We start from the raw sequence: 27,972 nt of genomic DNA on the forward strand, positions 1-27,972 counted from the left end.
ATGGCATTTTTCACAGAACTAGAACAAAAAATTTCACAATTTGTATGGAAACACAAAAGACCCCGAATAGCCAAAGCAATCTTGAGAAAGAAAAACAGAGCTGCAGGAATCAGGCTCCCAGACTTCAGACTATACTACAAAGCTACAGTAATCAAGACAGTATGGTACTGGCACAAAAACAGAAATATAGATCAATGGAACAGGATAGAAAGCCCAGAGATACCCCCCCCCCACACACACACACACACACACACACACGGTCACCTTATCTTTGATAAAGGAGACAAGAATATACAATGGAGAAAAGACAGCCTCTTCAATACGTGGTGCTGGGAAAACTGGACAGCTACGAGTAAAAGAATGAAATTAGAACACTCCCTAACACCATACACAAAAATAAACTAAAAATGGATTAAAGACCTAAATGTAAGGCCAGATACTATAAAACTCTTTGAGGAAAACATAGGCAGAACACTCTATGACATAAATCACAGCAAGATCGTTTTGACCCACCTCCTAGAGGAATGGAAATAAAAACAAAAATAAACAAATGGGACATAATGAAACTTAAAAGCTTTTACACAGCAAAGGAAAACATAAACAAGATGAAAAGACAACCCTCAAAATGGGAGAAAATATTTGCAAATGAATCAACTGACAAAGGATTAATCTCCAAAATTTACAAGAAGCTCATGCAGCTCAATATCAAAAAAACAAACAACCCAATCCAAAAATGGGCAGAAGACCTAAATAGACATTTCTCCAAAGAAGATATACAGATTGCCAACAAACACATGAAAGGATGCTCAACATCACTAATCATTAGAGAAATGCAAATCGAAACTACAATGAGGTATCAACTCACACCGGTCAGAATGGTCATCATCAAAAAATCTACAAACAATAAATGCTGGCGAGGGTGTGGAGAAAATGGAACCCTTTTGCACTGTTGGTGCGAATGTAAATTGATACAGCCACTATGGAGAACAGTATGGAGGTTCCTTATAAAAGTAAAAACAGAACTACCATACGACTCAGCAATCCCACTACTGGGCATATACCCTGAGAAAACCATAATTCAAAATGAGTCATGTACCACAATGTTCATTGCAGTACTACTTAAACAGCCAGGACATGGAAGCAACCTAAGTGTCCATCGACAGATGAATGGATAAAGAACATGTAGCACATATATACAATGGAATACTACTCAGCCATAAAAAGAAACGAAACTGAGTTATTTGTAGTGAGGTGGATGGACCTAGAGACTGTCATACCGAGTGAATTACGTCAGAAAGAGAAAAACAAATCCCATATGCTAACACATATATATGGCATCTTAAAAAAAAAATGGTTCTGAAGAACCTAGGGGCAGGACAGGAATAAAGATATAGACAATGGACTTGAGGACACGGGGAGGGGGAAAGGTAAGCTGGGACGAAGTGAGATAGTGGCATGGACATATATACACTACCAAATGTAAAACAGACAGGTAGTGGGAAGTGGCCATATAGCACAGGGGGATCAGCTCGGTGCTTTGTGACCACCTACAGGGGTGGGATAGGGAGAATGGGAGGGAGACACAAGAGGGAGGAGATATGGGGATATATGTATATGTATAGCTGATTCACTTTGTTATAAAGCAGAAACTAACATACCATTGTAAAGCAATTATACTCCAATAAAGATGTTAAATAAATTAAGTAAGTAAGTAAGTATGTATACGCCCTTCAAGCCAGCAGTTTCACTCCTGGGATTCTGTACTAAATAAATAAAACCATCAGTCCTTAAAAAAAAAAAATTGTTTCTCTGATTAACAATAAACAAAACTGTAAATTAAAAATCATGCTTCCTTGACATATTTACACTACCAAATGTAAAACAGATAGCTAGTGGGAAGCAGCTGCATCACACAGGGAGAACAGCTCAGTGCTTTGTGACCACCTAGAGTGGTGGGATAGGGAGGGTGGGAGGGAGACGCAAGAGGGAGGGGATATGGGGATATATGTATACATATAGCTGATTCACTTTGTTATACAGCAGAAACTAACACAATATTGTAAAGCAATTATACTCCAGTAAAGATGTTTAAAAAAAAAATCATGCTTCCAAGTCAAGGAAATCAAGGCTACCTCATTCAAAAACATATCATATAATATATGACAACTTTCTGATCTTCTACATGCTCTCACTTTTGAAAGAAAAACCCATTGTAGAAACAAGTAAGTACAAATAGAGATGAAGACTTTTACAATTTTAAACAGTTTAAAATGTTCCACATCTTTCTTGAAAAACTAATAAAAGTCTCCACCAAAGCACATTTAAAACCATATTAATCAAATGTACATACAAAAGAGATTAATTTTGGTAATCTACATAAAATTGGTGGGATTTTAAATACTACTACGAAGAAAATGCAGTGTATAGCTATTACATTACTCATTATCATGTTCTCTTATTAAATCCTTAAAAATATAAAGTGAAGCATACTTTCCAAACTCAAAATTTATTTTTTAATTAAAAGATTAATATAAATTCAAATTAACAAAACCTATTGTTTCTGTTATCAATAAAATAATCTAATAAACATAGGCAACTATTTAATTCATTTAACAATATTAACATTTATTGATTACCTAAGCGTCAGGCCCTCTTCTAAGAGGTTGGGATATATCAGTGAACAAAATAAGACAAACAAACCCTGCTCTTATAGAGCTTACATTCTAATGCTCAACTTCTTTTTTCGCCCTTCTGGCTCTCTATTTTTCATGTCCAAAAAAAAAGACGGGAGAAATACTGGACCTCTCTTTACAATCGCATATACAGGTAAGATTTTCTGTCACCATTTCCCTGAAGAATCATCACAGCCAGAATTTTCTTCCCCATAGTTGTAACTAAAAACAGGACTTCATAAGCCAGAAAGAGAAAGACAAATACCGTATGCTAACACACATATATGGAATTTAAGAAAAAAAAAATGTCATGAAGAACCTAGGGGTAAGACAGGAATAAAGACACAGATCTACTAGAGAATGGACTTGAGGATATGGGGAGGAAGAAGGGTAAGCTGTGACAAAGTGAGAGAGTGGCATGGACATATATACACTACCAAATGTAAAATAGATAGCTAGTGGGAAGCAGCCGCATAGCGGAGATCAGCTCGGTGCTTTGTGACCGCCTGGAGGGGTGGGATAGGGAGGGTGGGAGGGAGGGAGACACAAGAGGGAAGAGATATGGGAACATATGTATGTGTATAACTGATTCACTTTGTTATAAAGCAGAAACTAACACACCATTGTAAAGCAATTATACTCCAATAAAGATGTAAAAAAAAAACAGGACTTCAGCTTCCTGAAGCTTTGATTCTTAAGTTATCAGCACTATGGGGCGCAGAATAATCTCATAATAATTTTAGAATGCCAAAAATCATAAGTTCCACCTTCTCTTTTACGTTAATAAAACTTATTTTTTAAATATAAAATAAAAGCCAAAAGTTGTTATTAAACCAAAAGTAAAGTTCATATCTTATCAAATATCCCATGTCGAGATGGCATAAGTTTTTCTTAATTTAGTACCTAATTTTTTGGCAATTGCATAAGCCTCATCTGGTGACTTAGCCACGTGTCCTTTGGGAATGGAGACGCCAGCTTCTTGCAACAATTCCATACTCAGGTATTCATGTAGTGAGAGATTCCTTTGCTGTTGCTGCTGTATTTGGAGTCCATGGTTGTTAAATAATCCAGAACTTCCCAGAACCTAGAGAAATTGGGGACATATTTATACAGAGAGTGATTTAGCAGTAATTCTTGTTAAAAACACCTTCTCAAAATACTTTAGAGTACTCCGTTCTTCAAAACTATAACAAAATTGTTATATTAAGACATCAAAATATAATATTCAGAGTAAATTATAACACAAAACTAAGAGCTAATCTACTAGCTAATATCAGATGTTACCCTTGTAGTTTTAACTATTTCCTCATCACCTCTAGTCCTTATCTTTTATGTGAGCTTTACTACCGCATCTCTAATGATCTACAGAGCATTTCTACCTCAACGCCAAATTTCGCAGATCTAAAACCAATCTCCTATTTCCACCAAATCAAAAATCCTTCCCATCTTTCTTCTCTCCACCCTTCCTCCGGCACCTAACAAATTGCCTGACACCAGAGATAACTGAATGATTTGGTAGCATTAAGCTTTCATGCATTCAAAGCTCAAACCCCTACTTCATCTGTAGTGCACATTGTGGTGTGCTGCCCAGATCCTCCCTTGGGACCAAGGCATTCATAGCCCAGCTGCTGGGAGTGTTGGCAGCTGACAGGTCTCAGCTGAGTCCCCTCACTGGAGCCTCCCTGACTTAAGTCATACCTCCTTTCCCACTGTCAGCCTGCAGCCAATGACTGGCCAATGAGGGTTAAGGGAAGGATGTAAAGACCTGGCACCTCACCCCAATTTGGGACAATTCAGGACCATCCTAGCTGCAGACCTTCCATAGGAAGAGCAGAGGTCCCCAATGCACTGCACCACAGTTCTATGACTCCCTCTATTCAGTCCTCCTTCCTTCACTCTCCCGCAGTTGTTGATCCAGAGATCACTTTCTAGTAAACTTCCTCCATGAAACTCTCCATCTAACAGTCTGCAAATTACAGCTCAGAGAACCAATCTGCAACATCATCTTTAATGCATTCCTTCTAAATGATTCCTTTAACTGGTGTCTCCTTTACAAACCCAGTTCAGGTGTATGTCCTTCACAACTGGACTGCGAAAGCTTCCAAGAAAGAAATGCCCTACAAACTTCCCTTTTTCAATCTACGTAGAACATTCATTCATTCAAAAACTTACTGAGCACCTAGACACTGGAAATATTGAGGTGAACCCAACAAAACCCTTGCACCTAAAGCTTACAATCTAGTGTGTATTTGTGTGTCGGGGGGAGGAGGAGGCAGAGACAATAAACAAAATACATCAAACAGTAGTAGTAAGAGTAAGGAGATAGAAAATAAAAAAATAAGTGCTATTTCATACAGCTGGAGGAGTTTTCGCCACTAAAATATCCCTCAGTAGAGCTGAGTAAGAATTATTTTTTCAAAAAGAAATAAGTAGGAAACAAATACGGTGTCCCTCTACCAGCTGAATAAGTCACTGATGAAAGACAAATGAGTATGAGAGCTGTCAGCCACCGGTGGCAAGGCCACAACAATGAGAACTATTGAAGGATGCAATCAGGAAGATCTCTAGCATCTATGGTCGCAAAGCTCCACTAAGTCAGAGCCTAGTCTTAGCCCATCATTAACAACACACAGAAACACCTCCCTCCCTTTTTTCAAACTCCTCAATCCTATCAACTTTATATGGCAATATGCAGAACAAATTAAGTGCTATGAAAGCCTTGGAAAACTGCACTGGAATCACACATTTAAGTGTTATCCACCCATACATTCCCATTATCTCCACACAGAATACAGAATACTGAAACGTTGTACATACAAAACAGTATCATAAAAACTGAATTCAAAGAAATCTTATACAAAACAGTCTGATTCTTAAAGAGAAAAGTCTGCATCAAAATTACCTGGGAATGCCTCTAAAAATGCAGATTCCAGGGTCCCCCTTTCATCTACAAAATCAGAGCCTCTGGACTGGGCCACAAGAAATCTGCACTTGTAAACAGTTATTCAGCTGATTCTTAAGCACGCTACCGTTTGAGAACCACTAGTCTAACAAATCAATCACATAGAATAGCAAGCTATTTCTGATTCATCTGGTAAGCTAAAATCCTGGATAACATTTCTCTTGGGTAGCTCAATTCCCTGATTTAGTTTCACTTTAATATTAAAAACCAACAACTTCCCAAACTTCAGTATACATCTACCTTGTGAAATCTCATTCCTGGGTATATACTCAACAGAAATGAGTGCTTAGTCTACCAAAAGGCATATATAAGAATGCTCATAGCAGGCTTATTCATATAGACAAAAAAATGGAAATGACTCAATTGCCCATCAATAGAAGAATGGGTAAACTGTAGTATATTAATATAATAGAATACTACAGAGCAAAAAAGAAAAAACCTACTGCTCACAAAACAATGGATTAATCTCACAAATATAATTTTAAGGGAAAGAAGACAGACACAAGAATACATACATATATGATTTCTTTTTATATAGTTCGGACCCAGTCAGAATTAACATACAATGATGGAAGTCAGAATAAGTGGTTACCTTCTGTTGGTGAGTATTGGTAAAGAGAGTGCCTTCTGAGGGCTAAAAACACTGTATGTATATCTTGATCTGAATGGTGGCTACACCATTATGTACATGGACACCTACGTAAAAATTAATCTAGCCATCCACTGAAGTTGTACATAAATTATGCACTTTGCTGTACATAAACTATACCTCAAAATAATAAAAATAAGGGGGAAAGGGGGAGTACCTAGCATAAGCTTGACGAAAATAGTCATACACTGAAACATTTTTGAATGCCTATATACCAGACACTACCAGGAACACATAAAGAATGAGGCCAACCACAGAGTTCACAGATGTATAAATAAACAGCTGCAACACATATAAGAGCAATCACAGTCACTAAGTGGCACCTAATTAGCTGGACAGACCAGAAAAAAATACCATAGAGGCCTGATCCTAGTTAAAAAAAAAAAAAAATCTAACATTTATAGAGGACACTTTGGGGACAACTGGGGAAATGTGAATCTGACTTATACACTAGATATAAGTATTTCAGCAATTTTAAATTTCCTAAGTATGATAACTATATTGTGGTTATTTAGGAGAATGTCCTTATTCTTAAGAGACATACACTGAAACATCTAAGGGTGAAGAAGTGCCATGATACCTGCAACTTACTTTCAAACGGTTCAGCAAAAATAAATGAATATAATTTATACATACATACATATCATGTAATTTTTTTAAAGATAAAGCAAATGTGGCATAAAGTTAAATGTAGGTGAAGGCAATACGGGTGTTCAATGTACTGGCTGGAACATACCTATCAGTTTGAAATTTTTCCAAAAAAGGCTGAGGATAAATCCATGATGCAAAACTCTAAGTATAGGGCTTCCCAGGTGGTACAGTGGTTGAGAGTCCGCCTGCCGATGCAGGGGACATGGGTTCGTGCCCCGGTCCGGGAAGATCCCACATGCCGCAGAGCGGCTGGGCCCGTGAGCCATGGCCGCTGAGCCTGCACGTCCGGAGCTTGTGCTCCGCAACGGGAGAGGCCACGACAGTGAGAGGCCCGCGTACAGCAAAAAAAAAAAAAAAAAAAAAGAAAAGAAAAAACTCTAAGTTTATTTTTATGGTTTCTTTCAAATATCTATATGTATTTTCAAATATCTTTATTTACAAAGAATTAGTAGTACTCATAAGGTATTGCTGATAGCTTTTTATACCACTTTAAAGTTTTTTTTAAATATCTGAAATATTTTGATAATCCTTTCCTTGCACCACTAGAAGTTGTAACTTGAAATATCATCAGCTGTGAATTATGTTGGTAATACAAATCACTGCATAATCACAAAGATTCCCACATTTAAGTATTTTTCTTTCCTGATATTATCACTTAGAAGACTCCTACTGCCAAAAGGCCACAAATTCCTGGCCAAATTCCTACCCCACCACCTATCCAATCACATACCTAGTTTAAATAATACTTAGTCAAAAGTGGAAAAATGTAGTTACTGGGGAGTATGATTCACAACAAACAAGGAGATACCTTAAATTATTTAACCTGAACTATTTTTACCAAATATACACTGGACAAAAGATACAGAGAAACTGGAAAAGGGTCAGAGAACTAAACAAAATGTTTAAGAGAATTTGCTAAACTCAGTGGGTGACCTTGAACAAGATTCCTTAGGCCCTGCACCTCTATGTCCCCATGTACAAAAGCAAGAGGTTAGACCCAATTTTCACTGCAGCACCATTTACAATAGCCAAGACGTGGAAGCAACCTAAATGTCCATCGAAAGACGAATGGATAAAGAAGATGTGGTACACATATACAATGAAATACTACTCAGCCATAAAAAAAGAATGAAATAATGCCATTTGCAGCAACATGGATGGACCTAAAGATTATCATACTAAGTGAAGTCTGTCAGACAGAGAGAGACAAATACCATATCATATCACTTACATGCGGAATCTAAAAAACAAAAAAATTGATACAAATGAACTTATTTACAAAACAGAAACAGACTCACAGACACAGAAAACAAACTTATGGTTACCAAAGGCAAAACGTTGGGGGTGGGGGTGGGGGAGGTGGAGCGATAAATTAGGAGATAGGGATTGACATATACACACTACTATATATAAAATAGATAATCAATAAGGACCTACTGTATAGCACAGGGAACTCTACTCAATATTCTGTAATAACTTGTATGGGAAGAGAGTTTGAAAAATAATGGATATATGTATAAATTAATCACTTAGCTGTACACCTGAATCTAACACAACACTGTAAATTAACTATACTCCAATATAAGACAAAAATTAAATTTAAAAAAAAGCAAGGGGTTAGACTAAGGTGATTCCAAACTCTAAAGCTATATTACTTAATGTGAGGGTGGAAGAGAAGGTGTTTAAGACAATATAATAGGCATCTCTATATGGAGAGATAAAGACTTTTAAAGGTAAATTTCCAAAAGTATAAAAACAATGTTAAGAATGGAAACATATTTGTTCACCAAAGTCTCATTTTCTAAAAACTAGACAGCCCCCTTTAAGACCCATAAGAGGGAAGTTCAAGGCCAAAAAAGTATCACTTCTCCTATTAAGAAGCAAACTCACAGAATTCACTAGGTTGAAAGTATGAATAGCTTTAAAAAGAAAAAAAAAAGTCTAAATCAATTCATTTACGACATGTCTGAGGTTACTTCAGAACACAACCTAAAATTCTGGAATTGACTTAGGAAGCTAATCATGCCCTTCCACAAGTTTATCAGTGTCAATGTTGGAAAGAATTAATTCTTATGCTCTAGGAAAAACCGTAGAGCAGATTCAAGCACACAGGTTTTAGAGCCAGACACTTCTGGAATTAAGCCTCAGCTATGACCTCACCTGCTTGGTGACCTAGACCAAATTACTCGTTCTCTTAGCCAAGGTTTCTCCATCAATGATGTGGAAATTAATGACTGACTTACAGTGTTGCTGAAAAGCCTACTGAGAGATTACATGTAAAATGCTTGGCACAGTCCCTGGCCTACAATAAATGCTCCAACTGAGCCCTCCTACAACCAAGTTCCCTTACTGAACTTATGATTAATCTCTTTACCCAAAAGCTTATTCCCTTTCTTGTCCCCTCCAACTTCAATCCTGTGCTAACTAAACACTGATCAACCAGAGTCAAATGACTAAAATTGCTGTGTTGATAACATCATTAATGCACTAAAACTGCTATTGCAGATACCATCATTAAAGTACAAACTCAGGTTGTTTCTCTAGGGCAAGATGAGCTAATAGGCCCCCAAGCCATGGACCATTTGGCCAGAGAACCATAAACAGGAGACAACCTGACCCTCTGAAACTAGAATTAAGAAATGTCACAGAAGTTACACAAGCCAATGATTAATCCCAGCTTCTTTGTTCTTCCCCTTTAAAAACAACTCCTAACTCAAAGACCAAGTTGTAGTGGATTTGTGTCTTGTCTCACACTCCCTTGCTTGGCGCGCTGCAAATAAACGCTTACTTTGCTGCAAACAACCCCTGACAGTTTCGCTTTCTGTGCCACGGGCACACAAGCCCTTGCTCCGTTACTTACACACTTACACACACACACACCCTGCGTCTATCATAAACACACACACACATATCCTGCGTCTATTATACACACACACACGCACACACCCTGCGTCTATTATACTATATTCCATGCAAAAATGAAGTGATCCAAAAGACTATCTTATTTCCCCAGTTGGTAAGCTGGTAAACATCATGTCATTACCGCTATTAAACAGAACAGTTCACCACTACTTGGCGGAGATGGGAAACTTCCCGGCCTCGTCCCAGAAAAGGCCAGTCAGCAAGCACGGCTGGTTCTGTGAAGCCACTCCTACGTGTGACAGCTTCCAAGAGACACAAAAGTACATCTGAAGGGCATTTTCCCCCTCCCCAAAGAGGGGCCGCAGAAACCTCGGCCCACCGCGCCGGACGCCGGAGCAGCAGGAGAAAGCGTCCGGCCGCCACCTCTCCACACGGAGCCCACCCTGGCTCCCCGCCGCCCCCTCAATAACTGGGTGAGCAGCCCTCGCCAGAATGCTGGAGCTCCTCGCAAACTTAAGCCTGGAACAGAAAAGCGCAAACAAGAGCCCGCTTGCAGTCCTGGCGGGCAGCACTCCCGGGCAAGCCGCCCGCCGGCTCGGCGGGGCACCCCCTGATACCCAATGTCACCGACTGCGGAGTGACCCCGAACCGGGCCCCGGACCCCCTCACACCTCGCCCACAGGAGCCAGTCCCCCACCTCGCCCTTTCCCCTGCCGACCCTCAAAGCGAGGGCGGGCTGGGCCGCAATACCTGGGCAGCGGCCCGCAGCGCCGTCCGGGACCAGTGGCTCCTAAGGGTGGCGGCAGCCAAGAGCCGGCTGTAGAACATGGAGGCCGCCATTTCTGAGTCCGACCCAGGCTCCTGGGCGCCGCGCGCAGACGCAGAAGCTCTAGGCGGCTGCCGACGCAGCGGCTCCCGACACGCGGACCGCCCCTGGCCCCGCCCATGGGGCGGAGTCTAGGGTTAACTGCTGCGGCGGCTCGCCCCAGGCAGGCAAAGCAGGAATTGCTCCTGAGAAGCTGGGCTTGGCGGGCGTAGAGCAAACTTTGACCTTTGTAACTGTTCACCGCAGCCTCAATAAACGACCTTCGGCCATCGCTCAGCAACCTGAAGTTTTCCTAGCGAAATGTAATAGGGAGACGACTAGCGCCACCACCTGTGTGATCTTAAGTTCTCTGAGCCTCAGGTGCCTCATCTCTTTAAGATTCAGAAAATAAGAACTGCATGTCGGTTTTGTGCCAAACACTGCAGTTGAGCTTTGGGATACAGCAGTGAGTAAAACAGAGCGGTTCTGTCCTCTAAGAGAAGATGCTCAGCCACTGGTTACTGAGAACTGTTGCCGGGAGACACCTCTCAGATCTGAGGAACTGCTCCAAAAATGTAAGGGAGGAGCCAGGTTGTACAGGAGTTTTTTGGTGGGGAAAAAAAAACATGTAGTCGAACGTAAAAGGATCACTGCTAATCACAAAGAGCAGACATCTCAAGTTAATGATTTTAGTGCCTTTCTAGGTATGGGAAGATGCAAGGATCTGGGTTCTTTGAAATTATTCCTCAGAAATGCATCTTAACTAACTAGGACCAGTATCCAGAGCACAGAATGCTTCTTGTTTTTCTCCATCCTGAATTCCCCTCGGGGCACACCCAGGAGAGGAGGTGTGTGTGTCCGGGGCTCCGGTGGCTGATGATGGCTTGATCCTTGAGTAAGTGGAATGGGGGACAACATCCGCTATCCACATTACCAACCCAGAAGATGTATCAGAATCACCTGGGAAGCTTTTTTAAAAAATACTTTCACCAGAACCCATCTAAGGAGTGGAGTCAGGGCATCTGTATTTCTTAGAGTTCTGCAGGTGAATCACATGCACACATTGTGCATGGAAAACCCTGAGATGACATGTGCCCCACCGAAGAGTTGACCACTGGACAAATGACTGGGTGCCTATTCTGCTCTGAACAGTGGGCTTTAAAATGTGTCAAAGCGATTTCTGTGGGCAAGATCTTAACCTAAGAGTAAGTGGGCGTTGCTGACAGAAATTAGCCAGGCTCTGGCACCTACCTCTGATGCACAGTGACCCGATCCACAGAACAGCACTGTGCAAAGAAAAAGTGAATCTAAAACAAGCAGCCTATTGAATTAGGGAATGGAAAGGAGCTTTTTGCATCCCCCCTTCCCCCCCCCCACCCAAATCTCTTAGGTTCTTAAAGGTAGGACTTTCTCAAAGACTTTATTGTTTCATTGACACTCATGCGGGGACTGACCTCAAGGCTCCTTTCATCGCTAATTGATATTTTGTGCAGTTTGAAACAGGAAGAGGGGAAACAGACATTAGTAGTTCATATGTCTCTTGCTCCACCTTTCTACTGCCCAATCTAACCAATCAAATAAAATCTGGATAATGTCCCAAAACCCAGCATTGAGACCTACCAGTTTCTGTTAGGAACAGCTATCCCATCAGATACGAATAGAGCTTTTACTTATTTTCAAGCCAGCTCTTTTTAATTGACAGTAGACACAGTAGTTGAGCTACCAAGTACCACCAACCATCTGAGTCCAAGGCCAGCTATTTAAAGGGCACGTGGGTAAACCCAGAATAAGTCAGCATACTAAAATAAGATGTAATGCTATAGCCCGGCTAAGATCCTGACTGGGTTAACTTGGCTTCACAAGCTTCACGTCGGTCATAGGTGATTCATTAAAGAAAACATCTCCACTGCCGTGCCCTCTGCAATACTAGCTCAAAAACGAGAACAGCAACAGCAGAAGTAGGGAATAGGAGGAGTGAGAGAGAGCACATGCAGGTCCCATGGGCCCCAGCTCCTTTGGAAGTGTAGGCAAGGAGGTGGCAGCAAACTCGTCCCACAGCATTTCTTGGCTGTGCTCAGAGCTCTGTACCTCTAGATAGGTAGGTAAAATGATGATGGGCGTCATACCTGCTAAGTGCTTCACCACTACACAACGAGCCTTAAAAAATAAAATCATTTTATCAAGAAACTACTTTTTGCACAGCAAAAACTTGTGCAGTCCTTATCTACAAGGATCTTAGAAACTAGTAATGAGCAGTAAAGGATAGCAGAGTGTGATTAAGGAAAATAGACACTGAGGTCTTGGTTTGCTTTTTTTTTTTAAGTTGGGAGAGGTAGGAGGGAGAATCCTTGAGGAAGAGGGGAGAGGAAGAATTGTTCTTCGGGTACAATGGCATTCCTATCCTTAACCTTTAGTCTCCCACTTTGTCTGTCTCTCCCTTTTACTAGGTGATTAATGGTAGGATGGTATGCAGGAAGAAAGGCAAAAGAAATTTCCTGAGGGAAATTTAATTTTAATTTTTAAATTAAAATTTTCACAGTTTTTTAAAAACATTAAAGGTTTACACCCTCTACATTTCAATGCCCAGAGCAAAGCCTTAGCTAAACTGTCCTATTGTTAACTATAGAATTAATACAATTACAAAGTGCTGTAGAAACAACTTGCAACATATCTGCTTACCCCAAACTTCTGAGGGCTAAGATGAATAACAGCCATCTACTGAACACTTAGTTTCTAGTGCCAGATTCTTACATCCATTTTCTTTCTTTTTTCTTTTTTTCCCCATCCTTTATTTTGCCGTGAGACATTTTCAGAATTCTCTGGTTTTCATCTTACTCCATTTTACACATCCAACCTCTGCAAGAGAAAGAAACTAACCAGATATATACAGTCTCTTGAACTAAAGTTTGGGGGTGAAGGAAGATCAGTAACACAACATGGGACAGCTGGATGTTTACACAAGATTTCTCTTAGTTCTCTTGAAGCCTCAGAAATGGTAGAAGGAGAAACCTCATCTAGCCCACCCTTGAATGGCAGTGGCAACAGAGAGAGAAACATACATTTGCATATTAATCCTCACAACAAATCCTGCATTTTACATAAAGGAAAACTGAGGCTCAGAAACAGTAAGTAACTTGCCCAGTGTCACAGCTTTTACTTGGCTGTTGCAGCACAATATTTGAACCCAATTCTGGGTGGCAGGATGAGAATTTGAGATAACAACTGAGATTCAAATCTTCTTCTTTAATCCTTTACCTTTCACACCATTTAGATAAAAGTATTCATCACCTAAAGAAAAAAATGATAGTGCAGACCAGCAGAGGACAGGTTTTGAATTGCAAGTTTAAGAGCCTTGAATTGCAAGAGACTGAACTTTAAGTCAAAGTCCAGTAGGACTCAAGGAAGGTTTATGCCTCAGAAATAGAATTGGAATTACCTTGCCCCTTGAGACAATGGGCAGGAGAGTAGAAGGGAAGCAAGACACTGTCTGGTGGTTCCTTGAGGAAGGTCCCCTTGCTGTGTACTTGCCAATGCCACTGTCTCCAGGACAAAAGGCAATTCCACCCCCAAAGAGATTCTGGAATCTAAAACAAGGAGCACTGGAGGGAGATTCAAAATCCCTTGAGTACAGGGATGGCACAGGGGTGGAAACCTCTGGCAGGCTGGTGCACTCCTACAGATGGAGCTGAATAATATTCTCAGGATTTGCGAAAGTCTACAAGGGCTTTCTGAACCCTTGAGAGTTATGTCGACAAGCATGGAGAGCCAGCAGGCCAGAACAAGAAAGGATAGACCTGTAAGGAGAAATGACCCAGAGCATACAAGAAGAGGGTGTATCAGTGTATGCCAGCTTAGTTAAGTATATGCCAAGGACTAGATGTTCCCTGCTGATCTGTCCTGCACGTATCTCCTGGATCTAAAGAGGAGGGAGAGAGAGAGATCCTAATTTAACAAAGGGTAAGTTTCTGGCACTTGATGCAATAACAGTTAATAATAGAATTCAAATTCAAATGTAGAAAAATATACAAATATTTTCATAAACATGAATATATGGAATGAACTTGGAATCACTGCACCGCTGGTTCTCAACCTTGGCTGCCCCTAGCATCACGTGGAGAGCTTTTAAAAATACCTTTACTTGGGCCCCACCACCAAAGAGTCTAATTCAGTTGTCCAGGGTGGGTCCTAGAGTGGTATTTTGTAAAAGTTCCCCTAATGTCTCTGATAAGCACCCAAAGGTGACAACCACTTCTGTCTTGCTCTTTCTATGATCCTCTCTGTCTCACTGAGGGAAGGAGCTCAGTAAGGGAGGAGGCATCCGCGGATGAGCATTGGATTTAAAGTCAATAGACCTGGATTTGAATTCCAGTTTGGCCACCTGCTAGCAGTATGGTCTTAAACAAGTTTTTTACTCTCCCTGAGTTTCAGGTTCTACATTTGTAAACGTGGGTGTATTCACTTCCAATAGCTGCTGTAACACATTGCCACAAACTTGGTGGCTTTAAAACAACAGACATTAATCCTCAGTTCTGAAACCAGAAGTCCAAAATCCTTATCATTGGGCCAAATTGAAGGTGTCAGCAGGGACATGCTCCGTCTGGAAGATTTAGGGGAAAATCTGTTCCTTGACTTTTCCAGCTTCTGGTGGATACTGGCACTTCTTAGCCTGTAGCCACGTTACTTCAACCTCTGCCTCCTTCTCTTCTATCTGTGTCAAATCTCCTTCTGCTTTTCTCTTATAAGGATACATGTACATTTAGGGCCAACCATAATCCGGAATGATCTCCTCATCTCAAAATCTTAGTTTAATCTATAAATGATAGTTACATGAATTGTGTATCAACAGTTATAATTGGAGATGGCAAGAAGTAAGGGTGCTTGGTAAGTAACAATTGGTTGGGGTCCAAAATAGTGGCATAGTTACAAGGGAAGACCTCGAGACCATAAGTTTGCAGCTGGCAGGCGTTATTCTGAATACAGCTGGTGGTGTCCTTAGGTCTGGTACAGTTCAAAGAAAGTTCAGGTTTTCCGTGATGCAGAGATGTATCTGAGACCAGATTCTCAATGGCCGCCCGACTCTATTTTTGTCTACCTGAACTGTGATTACTCCATGATAATTTCAATTTGTCATCAGAACATGCACCTTTTGTGAGTGCACTAATCACACACATGTGATACAATGAAAAGGACACAATTATGCATGCATCTAGCATGTGGATAATAGTGTGGAATATAGAGCTAGACTGCCTGGACACAAATCCTGGCTTTACCACTTTATGACTTTGGGAAAGTTTCTTCAACTTTTCATGCCTCAGTTTCTCTACCTTTAAAATAGATGTACAGGGACTACTCTGGCGGTCCAGTGGTTAAGACTCCACATTTCCAATGCAGGGGGCGCAGTTTCAATCCCTGGTCTGGGAACTAAGATCCCACATGCCTTGTGGCCAAAAATACACACACACACACACATACACAATAGTGAAAAAAAATAAGTGTACATCAATACCAGCCCTAAAGTCATCATGTAAATGAAATGAGTTAAACTGGGTAAAAGTACTTGAAATAGTGGCTGGAGTAAGTGCTCAACAAATGTTAGCCCAAATTGTGAAGGAACATGAAAAAAATACAAAGTTAATAGTTCTGGAATCCAGATCTATTTCTGGTAGGATGGTCTCTATTGAAAAATGGATTATATTTTATTTTTCTCCCCCCAAATAGGAGAAGAGTGGTACCAGGGTACTACAAGATTAAACAATGCTATGTTTTTCTGTGTTTAGTTATTAAGTAGAGCCGCCTGTTATAAATAACTCTACTCCCATTGTCTTCAGTGCTCTTTGCCCTTCCCCTAGGCAGTATTAAGGGCAAGTTAACTTGAGGTTTCTAGTAAAACCAGAAATGTGAGTTAGTGGGAAAGAGCATACAATACAAAAAATGCCCAAGAAGATAAAAAGGGAATCCAGTCTCCCTCCTCTCCAGCCCCTGCCCAACACACACACACACACACACACACACACACACACATACATACAGGGTAAATGGCAGAAGTCACAGCAAGAACAGTATTTGTCTTTCCTCCATCCCCCACCCTGATACAATGAGGGTGTGATGTTAGGAAGAGGCTGAAACTAGAACAGTGTGCAGTGATGTTTTGGGAGAAGAATTTCCTTGTGAGCTGAATGTCTGTCAAAAATGTACACTTTTGAGGGCTTCCTGGTGGCCCAGTGGTTGAGAGTCTGCCTGCCGATGCAGGGGACGCGGGTTCGTGCCCCAGTCCGGGAAGATCCCACATGCCACGGAGCGGCTGGGCCGGTGAGCCATGGCCGCTGAGCCTGTGCGTCCAGAGCCTGTGCTCCGCAACGGGAGAGGCCACAACAGTGAGAGGCCCGCGTACTGCAAAAAAAAAAAAAAAAGGTACACGTTTGAAACCAGCTTAGCTCACTAGAATGGCTGTTTCTCATGTGGTTCTTTGAGTGTAGGAAAATAAAATCTTCCAAGGGAGTATCTGCCATAGTGATCTTTGTCTTCTGTTAAGTTGTCCTAGGACTCCAAAGAGCAAAAAGTAATTTTTTAAGATGCAGGGGAGGGGAGGATCTGGCAATGGTAACAGATTTTTCCCATTACCTAGCAATGTAAACTTGGGGCAGTCAAGTAACCACCTCATGCTTCAGATTCTTATGTGTAACATGAGAGAATGGACTAGGTATCCTCTGGGTTCCCTTCTGGGTACTAAAGTGCTCCCATTCTGTAAACCATCATAAATTATCCCTTATTCCCCCAACAACCAACACAGGACAAACTAAAGTTGTTTCCTCAAATCCAAGGCTTTCCAAACCCCTGCTAGCTCTCCTTTGTTTCTTTAACAAATTCGGAAAAGCTCCACCAAAGTATTACATGTTACAAATGATCATTCTTTTTCCTGACCAGCCTGCCCTGTGATCTGTCAGAGAAAACAATGCCCCACTCCTGAGAGACATTGTCCAAGGAGAACGGCACACCTAGGTGGAGATAGGTATTGAATATAGAAAATGAGTTCTCTTTCCTGTGCAAACATGACAGTGCCAACTGAAAGTAGAGCATACTGTCCATCCTCTGGCCATGATGCTAGTCGCTACAACAGGCCTGAGGCCCTTATTAGTTGAGGTATGCATTTGCAAGATTGCTGGCCAGGTTTAGGTATGCAATTCTTGGCTATGTACCAGGGCTAAACTAGATACTCATTCATTCATTTATTCATTCATTTAGTGCCCATCCAAGCAGAGCAATGTCGTAGTGAAGAGCATGGACTACAAAACCAGACAACCTGGGCTACAATTTCAGCTCTACCATTAAAATCCATGTGATGCCAATTAAGATGTTAAAAAAGAAACCCATGTGATGCTGGACATTAACTTCTCTGTGCCTCAGTGTCTTCATTGACAAGCTGAGGATGACTGCTGAGTACCTACTTCAGTGGATTGTCATGAGGGCCAAATAAATTCATAAATATTTAGCATTTACAACAGTGCTTGGCACATAGCTCTCAAAATATATTACTTATTATTGTTGTCATTATTATTATTATTATTATTTTTGGCCACACCATGCAGTATGCGGGATCTTAATTCCCTCACCAGGGATCAAACCCATGCCCCCTGCAGTGGGAGCTCAGAGTCTTAACCACTGGACCACCAGGGAAATCCCTGTTATCATTACTCTTATTTGTAGGTCCTAAGTTTCCAAATAAATAAACCACTTAGGAATTACATGATTATGCTTAGAATATAGAACATAAGCAGGAGGGTTTTGTCTTTTTCATTACCATAGGATGTTTATGAGTCAATTACATATTTTGGACACTCAATAAATGTTCACTGAATAAGTCAATGACCTAATTAATGAAATTAATCTAAAATTAGACAGCAGGTTAGCCAGGCACATGGATAATTTTCAGATTGTTGATTTGAATGTAAATATCAATTTTTAGTTTAAGAATTTTATCTTGAAATTAACTGGTAAAGGAAACTTGTCATTTTAATTTCTTGTCTTTTTATTATCTGAGCAAGAATTTTATAAAGCTTACTCTGATAAATAGTAGAACATTTCATCATGGCATTGCAAGGCCTTGGGTAAGTGCATTATAACCAAAGTGTTTCAAAGTGTGATCCAAGCATTGGGAAAAATTGTTAAGAAATGGTTTGCAGCCATCCTATCTATTGGTCAGGAATTGTTCATAGAATTTATGCATCAAGTGAAACAGAAGTATCATTTCTATGATATTCTATCAAATCTATAGAAGCTAGTATATACCTGAATTAATTGTTGCATCTTCTGCGTTACCTTTCTGAGGTTGTATCTAACTTTGATAAATGAAATAATACTCATCAGTTGATGTGAGCAGGCATTTGAAAATAAATTCCTTCAGACCTTAAATTTAATTTTAATTATTGTAGATTGACCTGTAGCACTCTAACACATTTGTATAATTAGTGCACTAAAAGGAAAAAGAAGACAAACAACCCCATTGAAAAACGGACAAAAGAGGCTTACTTAATCCTCACTGGAGTGTGGGGTATCAAAATTGTACCTACATCCTATTCTAAATGAGCCTTGAAATAATTTCTTTGTTTAGGAAAGCTTATCTAAAATCGCTCCATAAGACAGTTCCAGCTGGTTTTAAAAGGTGAAATCCATCTCATTAACATGAAGAATGGCTTCCCTTTGGCTACTGGCCATGGTCAAGGGCTGTTGTACTCTTCGGCCCATTGCACCCTAAGTGAAGGATACAGAAGTGAAGGGAAAGCCTCCAATGTCTACTCCATCTTCTATGAATAGTAACAATGCCAGCTGGTGTGAGTCGTAACTCCTTGGCTCCGGTCCTGATAAGGATCAAGATTTCCAAAGGAGGTAAGTTTATAATCATTGTAAGAATCTAGGCTAGCTATGCAAAGCAGACTAAACCAGCAATTCTCAAACTTTTTGATCTCAGAATGCTTTTACACCCTTAAAGTTGGTGAGGATCCGAAAGAGTCTTTGTTGATGTGGTTATATCTATCAACGTTTACCATCTTAATTTTGATTTAACTGAGAAAATTTAGATTTACTTTAAAAATAACTATAATGACCTATTGCATGTTAACATAAATAGTGTACTTTTTTGTGAAAAATAACTGTTTCCAAAACAGAAAACATTAGTGAGAAGAGTGGCATTTACATTTTTTGCAAATCTCTTTAATGGCTGGCTTAATAGAAGACATGAAACAGCAAGATTCTCATATCTGTTTCTGCATTCCGTCTGCTGCAATATGTGTTTTGGTTGAAGTGTATGAAGAAAATATGTACAGATATGTAGTTGGGTAAGAGGGGAGTATTTTACTAGCCTTTTCAGATAATTATGGATACTTGTCTTTGACACTGTACTGAAACTCAACAAGTGGTAGTTTCTTAAAGATGTGCTGCAACGTACAATCTGAAACTATATCAACAAACTTTTCAGCCTGTCATTTTGAAATCCACTGATCTATTGTAAATGGTGAATGAATCTTTACCCATGCATGACTTTGTACCAGTATGTATTGATCATTTGAAAAAGTATTTGTTCACTGAGCTATGTAGCATTTGCAAATATTGACGTATTCATATGAAATATTTTTACAATGACATTTGTTAATATCACCACTTATTTCATCAGAAAAGCCTTTAAATATTGGGAAGCTGTCCAGCTCAGGGTGGCAGATAAGAAGTTTTCCAAAATTCTAATTTGAAAGCTTGAATTGTAGGATTTTAACAACAAAGAGTATCAGTTGTTTACCTTGAAGTGACAGGTTCACTTCATTCATTTTTGAGACAATATGTACTAAATACCCAAATCTGAAAATCGCTGTTTGTCTATCACTCCTTCCTTGAAGTAAAACTGATGAGCCACAAAAAAAAGCTGCTAGTTCAGCTCACAGCCCCATTCCCACAATTGCTTTTCCTCAAGACAACCATCATTCTCCCGCTGCAGCAAAAAGCACTTCATGAACACATCCCATTTCATCACACAGAATATTAAAAAGACATGTACTCGTGGGTTGAGTTTTAACGAAATTAATAGTTTCTACTGCTTCATCAAGGATGTTCTCAAGGCTTGTGCTTTCTTTTTTTAATAATAACATGTGTGTCATGGTGAAGAATTAAAAGACTAATGACTATCGTTATGGTTTTGTGCCAATACCTTGATTCTTACTAAGTTCTAAAAGTTTTAACCACCATAGCTTTTGATCAACACTGCAGATATCAGCACAAGGTAAAAACAAACCAAACAAATCTTTGTATTATTATGAAAATAGTTTTGGCCTCATGGATCTGTTAGACTTAACGGCTGCAGAAGGAAATAAACTAGTCAAGCCATAAATGATAATGACAAAATAAGAATTTGTGTTTATGTAGGAACTTACAACATAATTTCTCATGCCTTACCTCATTTGACCTTCACAAGGCCCTCTTGAGGTGTTAGGTGAAGCTGGTATTGTTTTTCACACACATAGGGAAGCATCCTTTGAGTTAACAGAAATGACAACTTGTCATCTTAGCTAGTAAGTGATGGAGTTAGCATTCAGATCTAGACTTTCTGACTCCAAGTGCAGAGTTTTTCCCACAATACCACATTTCCTCTCTGCTCTACCCTGGAACAAAGATCTGCTTCTCTTTTTCCTCCTTAATATGTCTGTAGCCTGTCCTCTGTTCATCCACATCCCCAATCCACGCCTCGTGCTGAATTTAACAGGAATCTTCACATATGAGACAGGATCGGGAACTGCAGAAACTGGCCCATGAGTGGGCTTGAAGTTTGGGAGATTTTCTCCAAAGGGAATAAAATATTGATACATCGCAGAAATTGCCTCCATGAAGATGGTAAATGGTAAACAGAAGACATCTCAGCAGACCACTCAATGCTCTTCTCCTTGACCATGACGATGCTCTAGAACCTGACAGAACACCTGCTTGTAAGCAATCTGTATCCCTAGATGACCCCCCAGACATCAGAGGTACCCCACCAGCCTAGACGTTTCACATCGGGACTATTAAATGAGAAAAACAAACTTTTTTATTGTTTAAGCCCCTTCACCGTTATAACAGCCGTGTTTTACCCTGATTAATGCACTCTTATTTCTTCAAGATTTTAGTTCCTGGTTCACTGTTCCCCTCCCCACTCTCATCCAATGATAATTCTTCATGATTTTAGTACCCACAAAGGTGATCCTCCCCACACCTCTACATTTCATTGAAACTGCATTTATCACGATCACCTCTGACCTCCACATCGCTAAATCAAAGGGTCACTTCTCAGTACTCTTTACCAGGTTATCAGCAGTATTTGATCAATCTCTTTGAAACACTCTGTACCCTAGGTCTCTGGAATACTACGTTCCACTGGTTTCCCTCCCATTTCTCTGGCATCTCCTTAGTTTCCTTTGTTGGTTTCTCCACATCTCTCTGACCAAAACTCAGGTTTTGTACCATTCCCTTTTTCCAAATGCACTCATGCCCTTGGTGATCTCATTCAGCCTCTTAGTTTTAAATATAATCAATATGATCATGATGCCCACATCTCCCTCTCCAAGCCAGCTCTTTCTTGCCCCAGAGTCTAAACTCATATATTCAGCACCTATTCAGCACCCATTCAGCATCTCCACTTCTGTGTACAACAGACATTTCACACTTACCGTGTCCAAAACTTAACTCCTGAGTTTCCTTCCCAAGCCTGCTCCTCTTGAAACTTAATATCAAGTATACTTTTCCAGTTGCTCACATCCCACACTTTCTTGCATATCCAAACCATCAGCAAATTCTGTTGCCTCCACCTTCGAAATATATCTAGAACCCAACCACTTCTCAATCCTTCCATTAATAACACTGCTGTCCAAGCCACTATTAACTCTCACTTGCATTATTGCAACAGCTTCCTAACTGGCATCCCAGCTACACCCTTGCTCCCAGCAGCCAAAATGGTCCTTTAAAACATAAGTTAGATCGTGCCACTTCTCTGAATCTTAGGGTAAAAGCCAAAGTTCTTCAAAATGTCCTGCAAAGCCATGGGTCTAGACCTGATAACCAATAAGACTGTATCTCCTGTTACTCTCTCTTGTTTTTTCCACCCCAAGCACACTGGCCTCTGTGCTCTTCTTGGAATACATCAGGCATGTTTCTGCCTTGAGCTTTTGACAATTGTCATTCCTTCTGCCTAGAAGGAACTGTATAAGTTTAAGTGTACAGCATGATGGTTTGATTTACATATATTGTGAAATGATACAATAGGTCTAGCTAACATCATCATCTCATATAGATACAATAAAAAAAAATTCTCCTTGTGATGAGAACTCTTAAGATCTACTCTCTTAATGTCTTTCCTATACATCATACAGCAGTGTTAACTATAGTCATCATATTGTATATTACATCCTTAGTATTTATTTATCTTTAACTGGAAGTTTGTTCAACTACCTTCCTCCAATTCCCCCTACCCCTATTCCACCCCAGTCCTCACCTCTGATAATCACAGATCTGATTTCTTTTTCTATGAATTTGGTGGAGGGTTTTTGGTTATTGCTTTTTTTTTTTTTTTTTGCGGTACGCGGGCCTCTCACTGCTGTGGCCTCTGCACAGGCTCCGGACGCACAGGCCCAGCGGCCATGGCTCACGGGCCTAGCCGCTCCGCGGCATGTGGGATCTTCCCGGACCGGGGCACGAACCCGTGTCCCCTGCATCGGCAGGCAGACTCCCAACCACTGCGCCACCAGGGAAGCCCCAGAGCTGTTTCTTATAGTCCTCAATTCATAGGTCAATTCAACTTAAAAAACAAAAACAAAACAGAACAAAAGTAGGGACTTCCCTGGTGGCACAGCAGATAGGACTCCACACTCCCAGTGCAGGGGGCCCAGGTTCGATCCCTGGTCAGGGAACTAGATCCCACATGCATGCCGCAACTAAGGAGCCCTCCTGCTGCAACTAAGATCCAGTGCAACCAAATAATAAATAAATATTAAAACAAACAAACAAAAAATAAAAAAACAGAACAAAAATAAACAGAGGTTGGGGAGGTGGGGAGAATAATACAACGATAATCCAAATACCCAGGCCAGTGCAGGGATGTATTTTGGAGTCTGGATTAGGAGGTGAACTGAATGTAGGTCTTTTAATCTCTTGACCTAGAACATCATTTATCTCTCATTTGAGGTTTTAATAAATGTTGAAAGATGGCAAGCTGAAGATTTAACTGTCTGGCCTGGGGAGAAGCTATTCTAATGTTACCAGTTAAATATCAACTAGACTTGGGAATTCCCTGGCGGTTCAGTGGTTAGGACTCCACGCCACTTTCACTGCCGAGGGTGCGGGTTCAGTCCCTGGTCGGAGAACTAAGATCCCTCAAGCCCCGTGGCCAAAAAACCAAAAAGCAAAACCACAAAACAATAACAACAAAAAACCAAGCCCTTCAAGGGCAAGATCAATTTAAAATAAACAAAAAAAGGGCTTCCCTTGTGGCGCAGTGGTTGAGAGTCTGCCTGCCGATGCAGGGGACACGGGTTCGTGCCCTGGTCCGGGAGGGTCCCACATGCCGCGGAGCGGCTGGGCCCGTGAGCCACGGCCGCTAAGCCTGCGCGTCCGGAGCCTGTGCTCCGCAACAGGAGAGGCCACAACAGTGAGAGGCCCACGTATCGCAAAAAAAAAAAAAAAAGTATATTGCAATGAAAGGCCGTGGCACTGGGCCGGTGTACATGCTGCTCCTTGTCTTACTCATCTCTCAGTGGGCAACTGCCTCCTAGTTGGCTTTTAGGACTCTACAATGGGCAACGCTTCTTGGAACACTTTCCCAATTGCCTCTACCTGCTCTTTCTCACTCCCCACTCCCACCCAGGCTGAGGCTGAAGCCCCTGTACTGTATATGTCTTTTCATAGCACATATAGCATTATATCGAAATCACTGAAGTGTTTGATCTTTTTTTCTCACTGGACTTGAGCTCTCTGAGGCAAGGTCTATACTTTTATCTTTGGTGCTTAATTCAGTGCCTGGCAGCTGGTCAAAAATTACATGTTGAATGGATGAAGGAGTTCAACACAAAATATCTATTGATTGAATGTCTGTTCTAGAAGCTGTGGATCTGGGCACCTGGGGAAACAATGGCAAGCAAAAAATCAGCACAGCGTTACCTCTCATGTGGAGGAGGAGGCATGAGCTAAATACCCATAGTAACGAATAAATAACTGAAACTAAAATGTATGTTTTAGGACTTCCCTGGCGGTCCAATGGTTAAGACTCCATGCTTCCAGTGCAGGGGTCGTGGGTTTGATCCCTGGTCAGGGAAGTAAGATGCCACATGCTGCACCGCGCAACCAAAAAATAAAGAAATTTAAAATGTGTGCTTTGAAATAAGGAGCACAGTTTAATGAGAGCGGTTAAAAAGGACCATGATTGGGACTTCCCTAGTGGCGCAGTGGTTAAGAATCTGCCCGCCAATGCTGGGGACACGGGTTCGAGCCGTGGCCCGGGAAGATCCCACATGCTGCGAGCAACTAAGCCCATGCGTCACAACTACTGAAGCCTGGACGCCTGGAGTCCATGCTTCACAACAAGAGAAGCCACCGCAATGAGAAGCCCGCGCACCGCAACGAAGAGTAGACCGCTCGCCACAACTAGAAAAAGCCCACACATGGCAAACGAAGACCCAATGCAGCCAAAAATAAATAAATTAATTTTTTTTAAAAATGACCATGATCTAGACTATTTATCTCTTTTATTTTGTTTGTATTTGTTTGTTTGGTTTTAGATGGAATAGATCTGAGTATATGTAGACTGGATGGGAACAATTCAGGTGAGTGAAAGAGGTTAAATAATATACAGGAGAGAAAAGGATTAAATAACAGAGCACGTTTCTGGAGAGCATAAGGAGGATCTTACACCCCTCAGGGAGGGACTGGCGTCTTCTAAAGCCACAAGAGGGAACATTGAGAGAGTGGATACAGAAGTAGGGGGGTGGCAGGTTTTGTACCAGAAAATTGAATGAGGTCCTGTCCAAAAGCTTGGATTTTCTCTGAGGGAGAGGAGTCAAAGTTGTCTACTGGAAATAAGGCAGAAGAGGAGAAAGTCAGACATCTGAAAGAGTCTGGAGAGGGTTTGAAGCTTTCATCATGGACTGCAGGAAAGCAAGTCAACTGAGAAATGCAGCAGAATGGTTGGGGTGTGTTAAGAAGAACCCATCTGAGATAGGTGATGGTGACTATATACTAACAACAGTCTGCCTATCGTGTAATTTCCCCCAGAAACCACAGAGAAAGCATACAGTTGGTTTCATTCAGGGTTGGGGATTTGCCAAATTGAGATGAGGAAGTGCCAGTGGGTCAAGGGAGTTGAGGATAATTGGTAAGAATAAAGGACCACAGAATCCAAGAGGAGAAGCCTGATTAATTGGAAAAAGGGGAGGGGTGTCAGTGGACTGGAGTTGCCAAGGAGATGGAAGAACAACTATAGTGAGGGTGATTGAACAGTAGGCTGGAAGGACGGACAAGAGCACAGCTGGAAGACGGCAGGATGGGGGGACTATCCCTGAACACATCCTCCAAACATAGAACCTCTTCAACAATATCAAATATTAAGACATGACGAAAATATATTAGAGGAAGCAGCATGAAAGCAAGGCAGTGAGAGCCACGACCCATCAATAAAGTGATAAAAGAGTGGTGTTTTTTTAGCATCACTTTTGCTCCGCCGTCAACCATTAGCATAAGCCCCAGACCTCAGCCCACACCCTGCCCACTCCCAGGTTTCGTCTCCCCAGTGTTGGAGCCTGACTAGGCTGGTGAGGAGGGAAGGACCCAATTACAGGTCATTACACATTTATCAATGCTTAAATTCGTTATTCTGGACAGTTTCAAATGGTTACAAAATTCGGGGTATGGCTGTGGGAGTGGGTGGCAGAAGTGGAGAAAGGCCATTGGAAATGAGGAATTCAGCATCTTGGAGGGTCATCCGTGCAGGGTGATGGTACACTTGGTAGAGAAGGCTGAGTTAAGCATAAACGTCTTCATTGAATGATAGAGTGTAACCCCAAGGTGGGCATATGACAGGGACCTGAAGACAGATGGGACAACACATGACCCATAGGAAAGGAGATTTTTTTGCAGGAGAGTGAGGGAGTAATGGTCTGGAAGAAGCAGTGGAAAGAAGGCAGACACAAAACCTAATGCTGGTTCCTGAGGACAGTGGGTATAAGGGCATCAACAGTCAACATTCAATCTAGTGAAAGGGACACATTAGAAGAATCATTCCCTAAGCTGTGCCCCAGTGGACTGTATCAGCCCAAAGGCATGTCTTTCAGATTTGCCGAATGCACCCTCCAGACTGGCTGTGACCTTGGCTGAGAAAGTGCCGACCTAAGGAAGAGTCAGATTTCAGTGAAGGCAAGGAGATGGAAGGAATGGCAGAGAAAGGCTGATTATGGATTAGCCAAGGGTGCAGTAGAATAAATAGTCATTCAGTCATTTAAGAGAAAACTCTAAGGTTTTATCTCTAGATTGAAAGCTGGATGGACAAGCTGCGGCTTGTTAACCATTGTCGCCCCAGGGCCCAGCACTATCTCTAGCAGAGAGCAAGTTCCTGAAATAACATTAGTTAAAAGTAGGAATGAACTTCCTATTACTAGAGTTGTAGTTTGGAAGGGAAATGGGTGAGCAAAGCAGCAATACTTGAAACCTCCATAGTTAGAAATAAGGTGTGGATATAGAGCACAAAGGAGATTGAAAGTCAATGCCCTCAAGAGAAGCTTTGCAAAGTGCCTTTGTCCCCTGACTTCTGAAGTCATTGTTCCAGAAGTGGACTGTACCCCAGGATGCCTCCTCCCCAGATGAGTTCTCAAGTACTACAGTAGAGGCTGAGCAGTAACTAAAATGGGGGAGAGAGAAAAAGAGAGAGCGTTGTCTCTATTAGAAGAGGGTGTAACTAGTACTCATCTAAATTCAAAGATGGAAATTCAAGCCCGTATTGATTTTATCCTATGTTTTATATGAAGTTAGAAGGAGCAGTAGATACATAAGATGCTTATTAATTTTCCAGTAGTATCTTAGGAGAGGCACTGGAGAGAGACACAGCGTAAATATTAACAGTAGTTACCTCTGGCTGGTAGACTTGTTTTTCCTCTTTGTACATTTCTTCATGTCTGCGTATTCTATATTGTATATATCTGACTTCGATTTTCTTAGAAAAAACTGTAGAAATATATTATGCCTCTTCTAAATTTCTCACAAGCCCAGAATATCTTTTTTTAGGGCAAAATTAGTTGCAAACTAAAGGGATTATAAGGCTTCAAAAGGAATTATTTCTAGTAATTTCAGCAGTGGTGCAGTAATTGTGAAGAATCAA

The 27,972-nt window shown here is 41.0% G+C and overlaps 1 protein-coding gene across 1 annotated transcript in view; it reads right to left on the reverse strand.

Annotated features, from left to right (window-relative positions):
• Positions 1 to 10,675, reverse strand: part of SUCLA2 (succinate-CoA ligase ADP-forming subunit beta) — a 47,975-nt gene extending 37,300 nt beyond the window's left edge. Inside the window, exons 1-2 of the mRNA XM_082675723.1 lie at positions 10,547 to 10,675; positions 3,576 to 3,756 (exon numbers count right to left, since the gene is read on the reverse strand). Coding sequence (XP_082531849.1) covers positions 3,576 to 3,756; positions 10,547 to 10,636 — 271 coding nt within the window. The 5' untranslated portion in view covers positions 10,637 to 10,675. The remainder of the gene's footprint in view (positions 1 to 3,575; positions 3,757 to 10,546) is intronic.
• Positions 10,676 to 27,972: the final 17,297 nt, after the last annotated feature.

Source organism: Grampus griseus (genome assembly GCF_964374135.1).
Source record: "Grampus griseus genome assembly, chromosome: 18".
Classification (NCBI taxonomy): domain Eukaryota; kingdom Metazoa; phylum Chordata; class Mammalia; order Artiodactyla; family Delphinidae; genus Grampus; species Grampus griseus.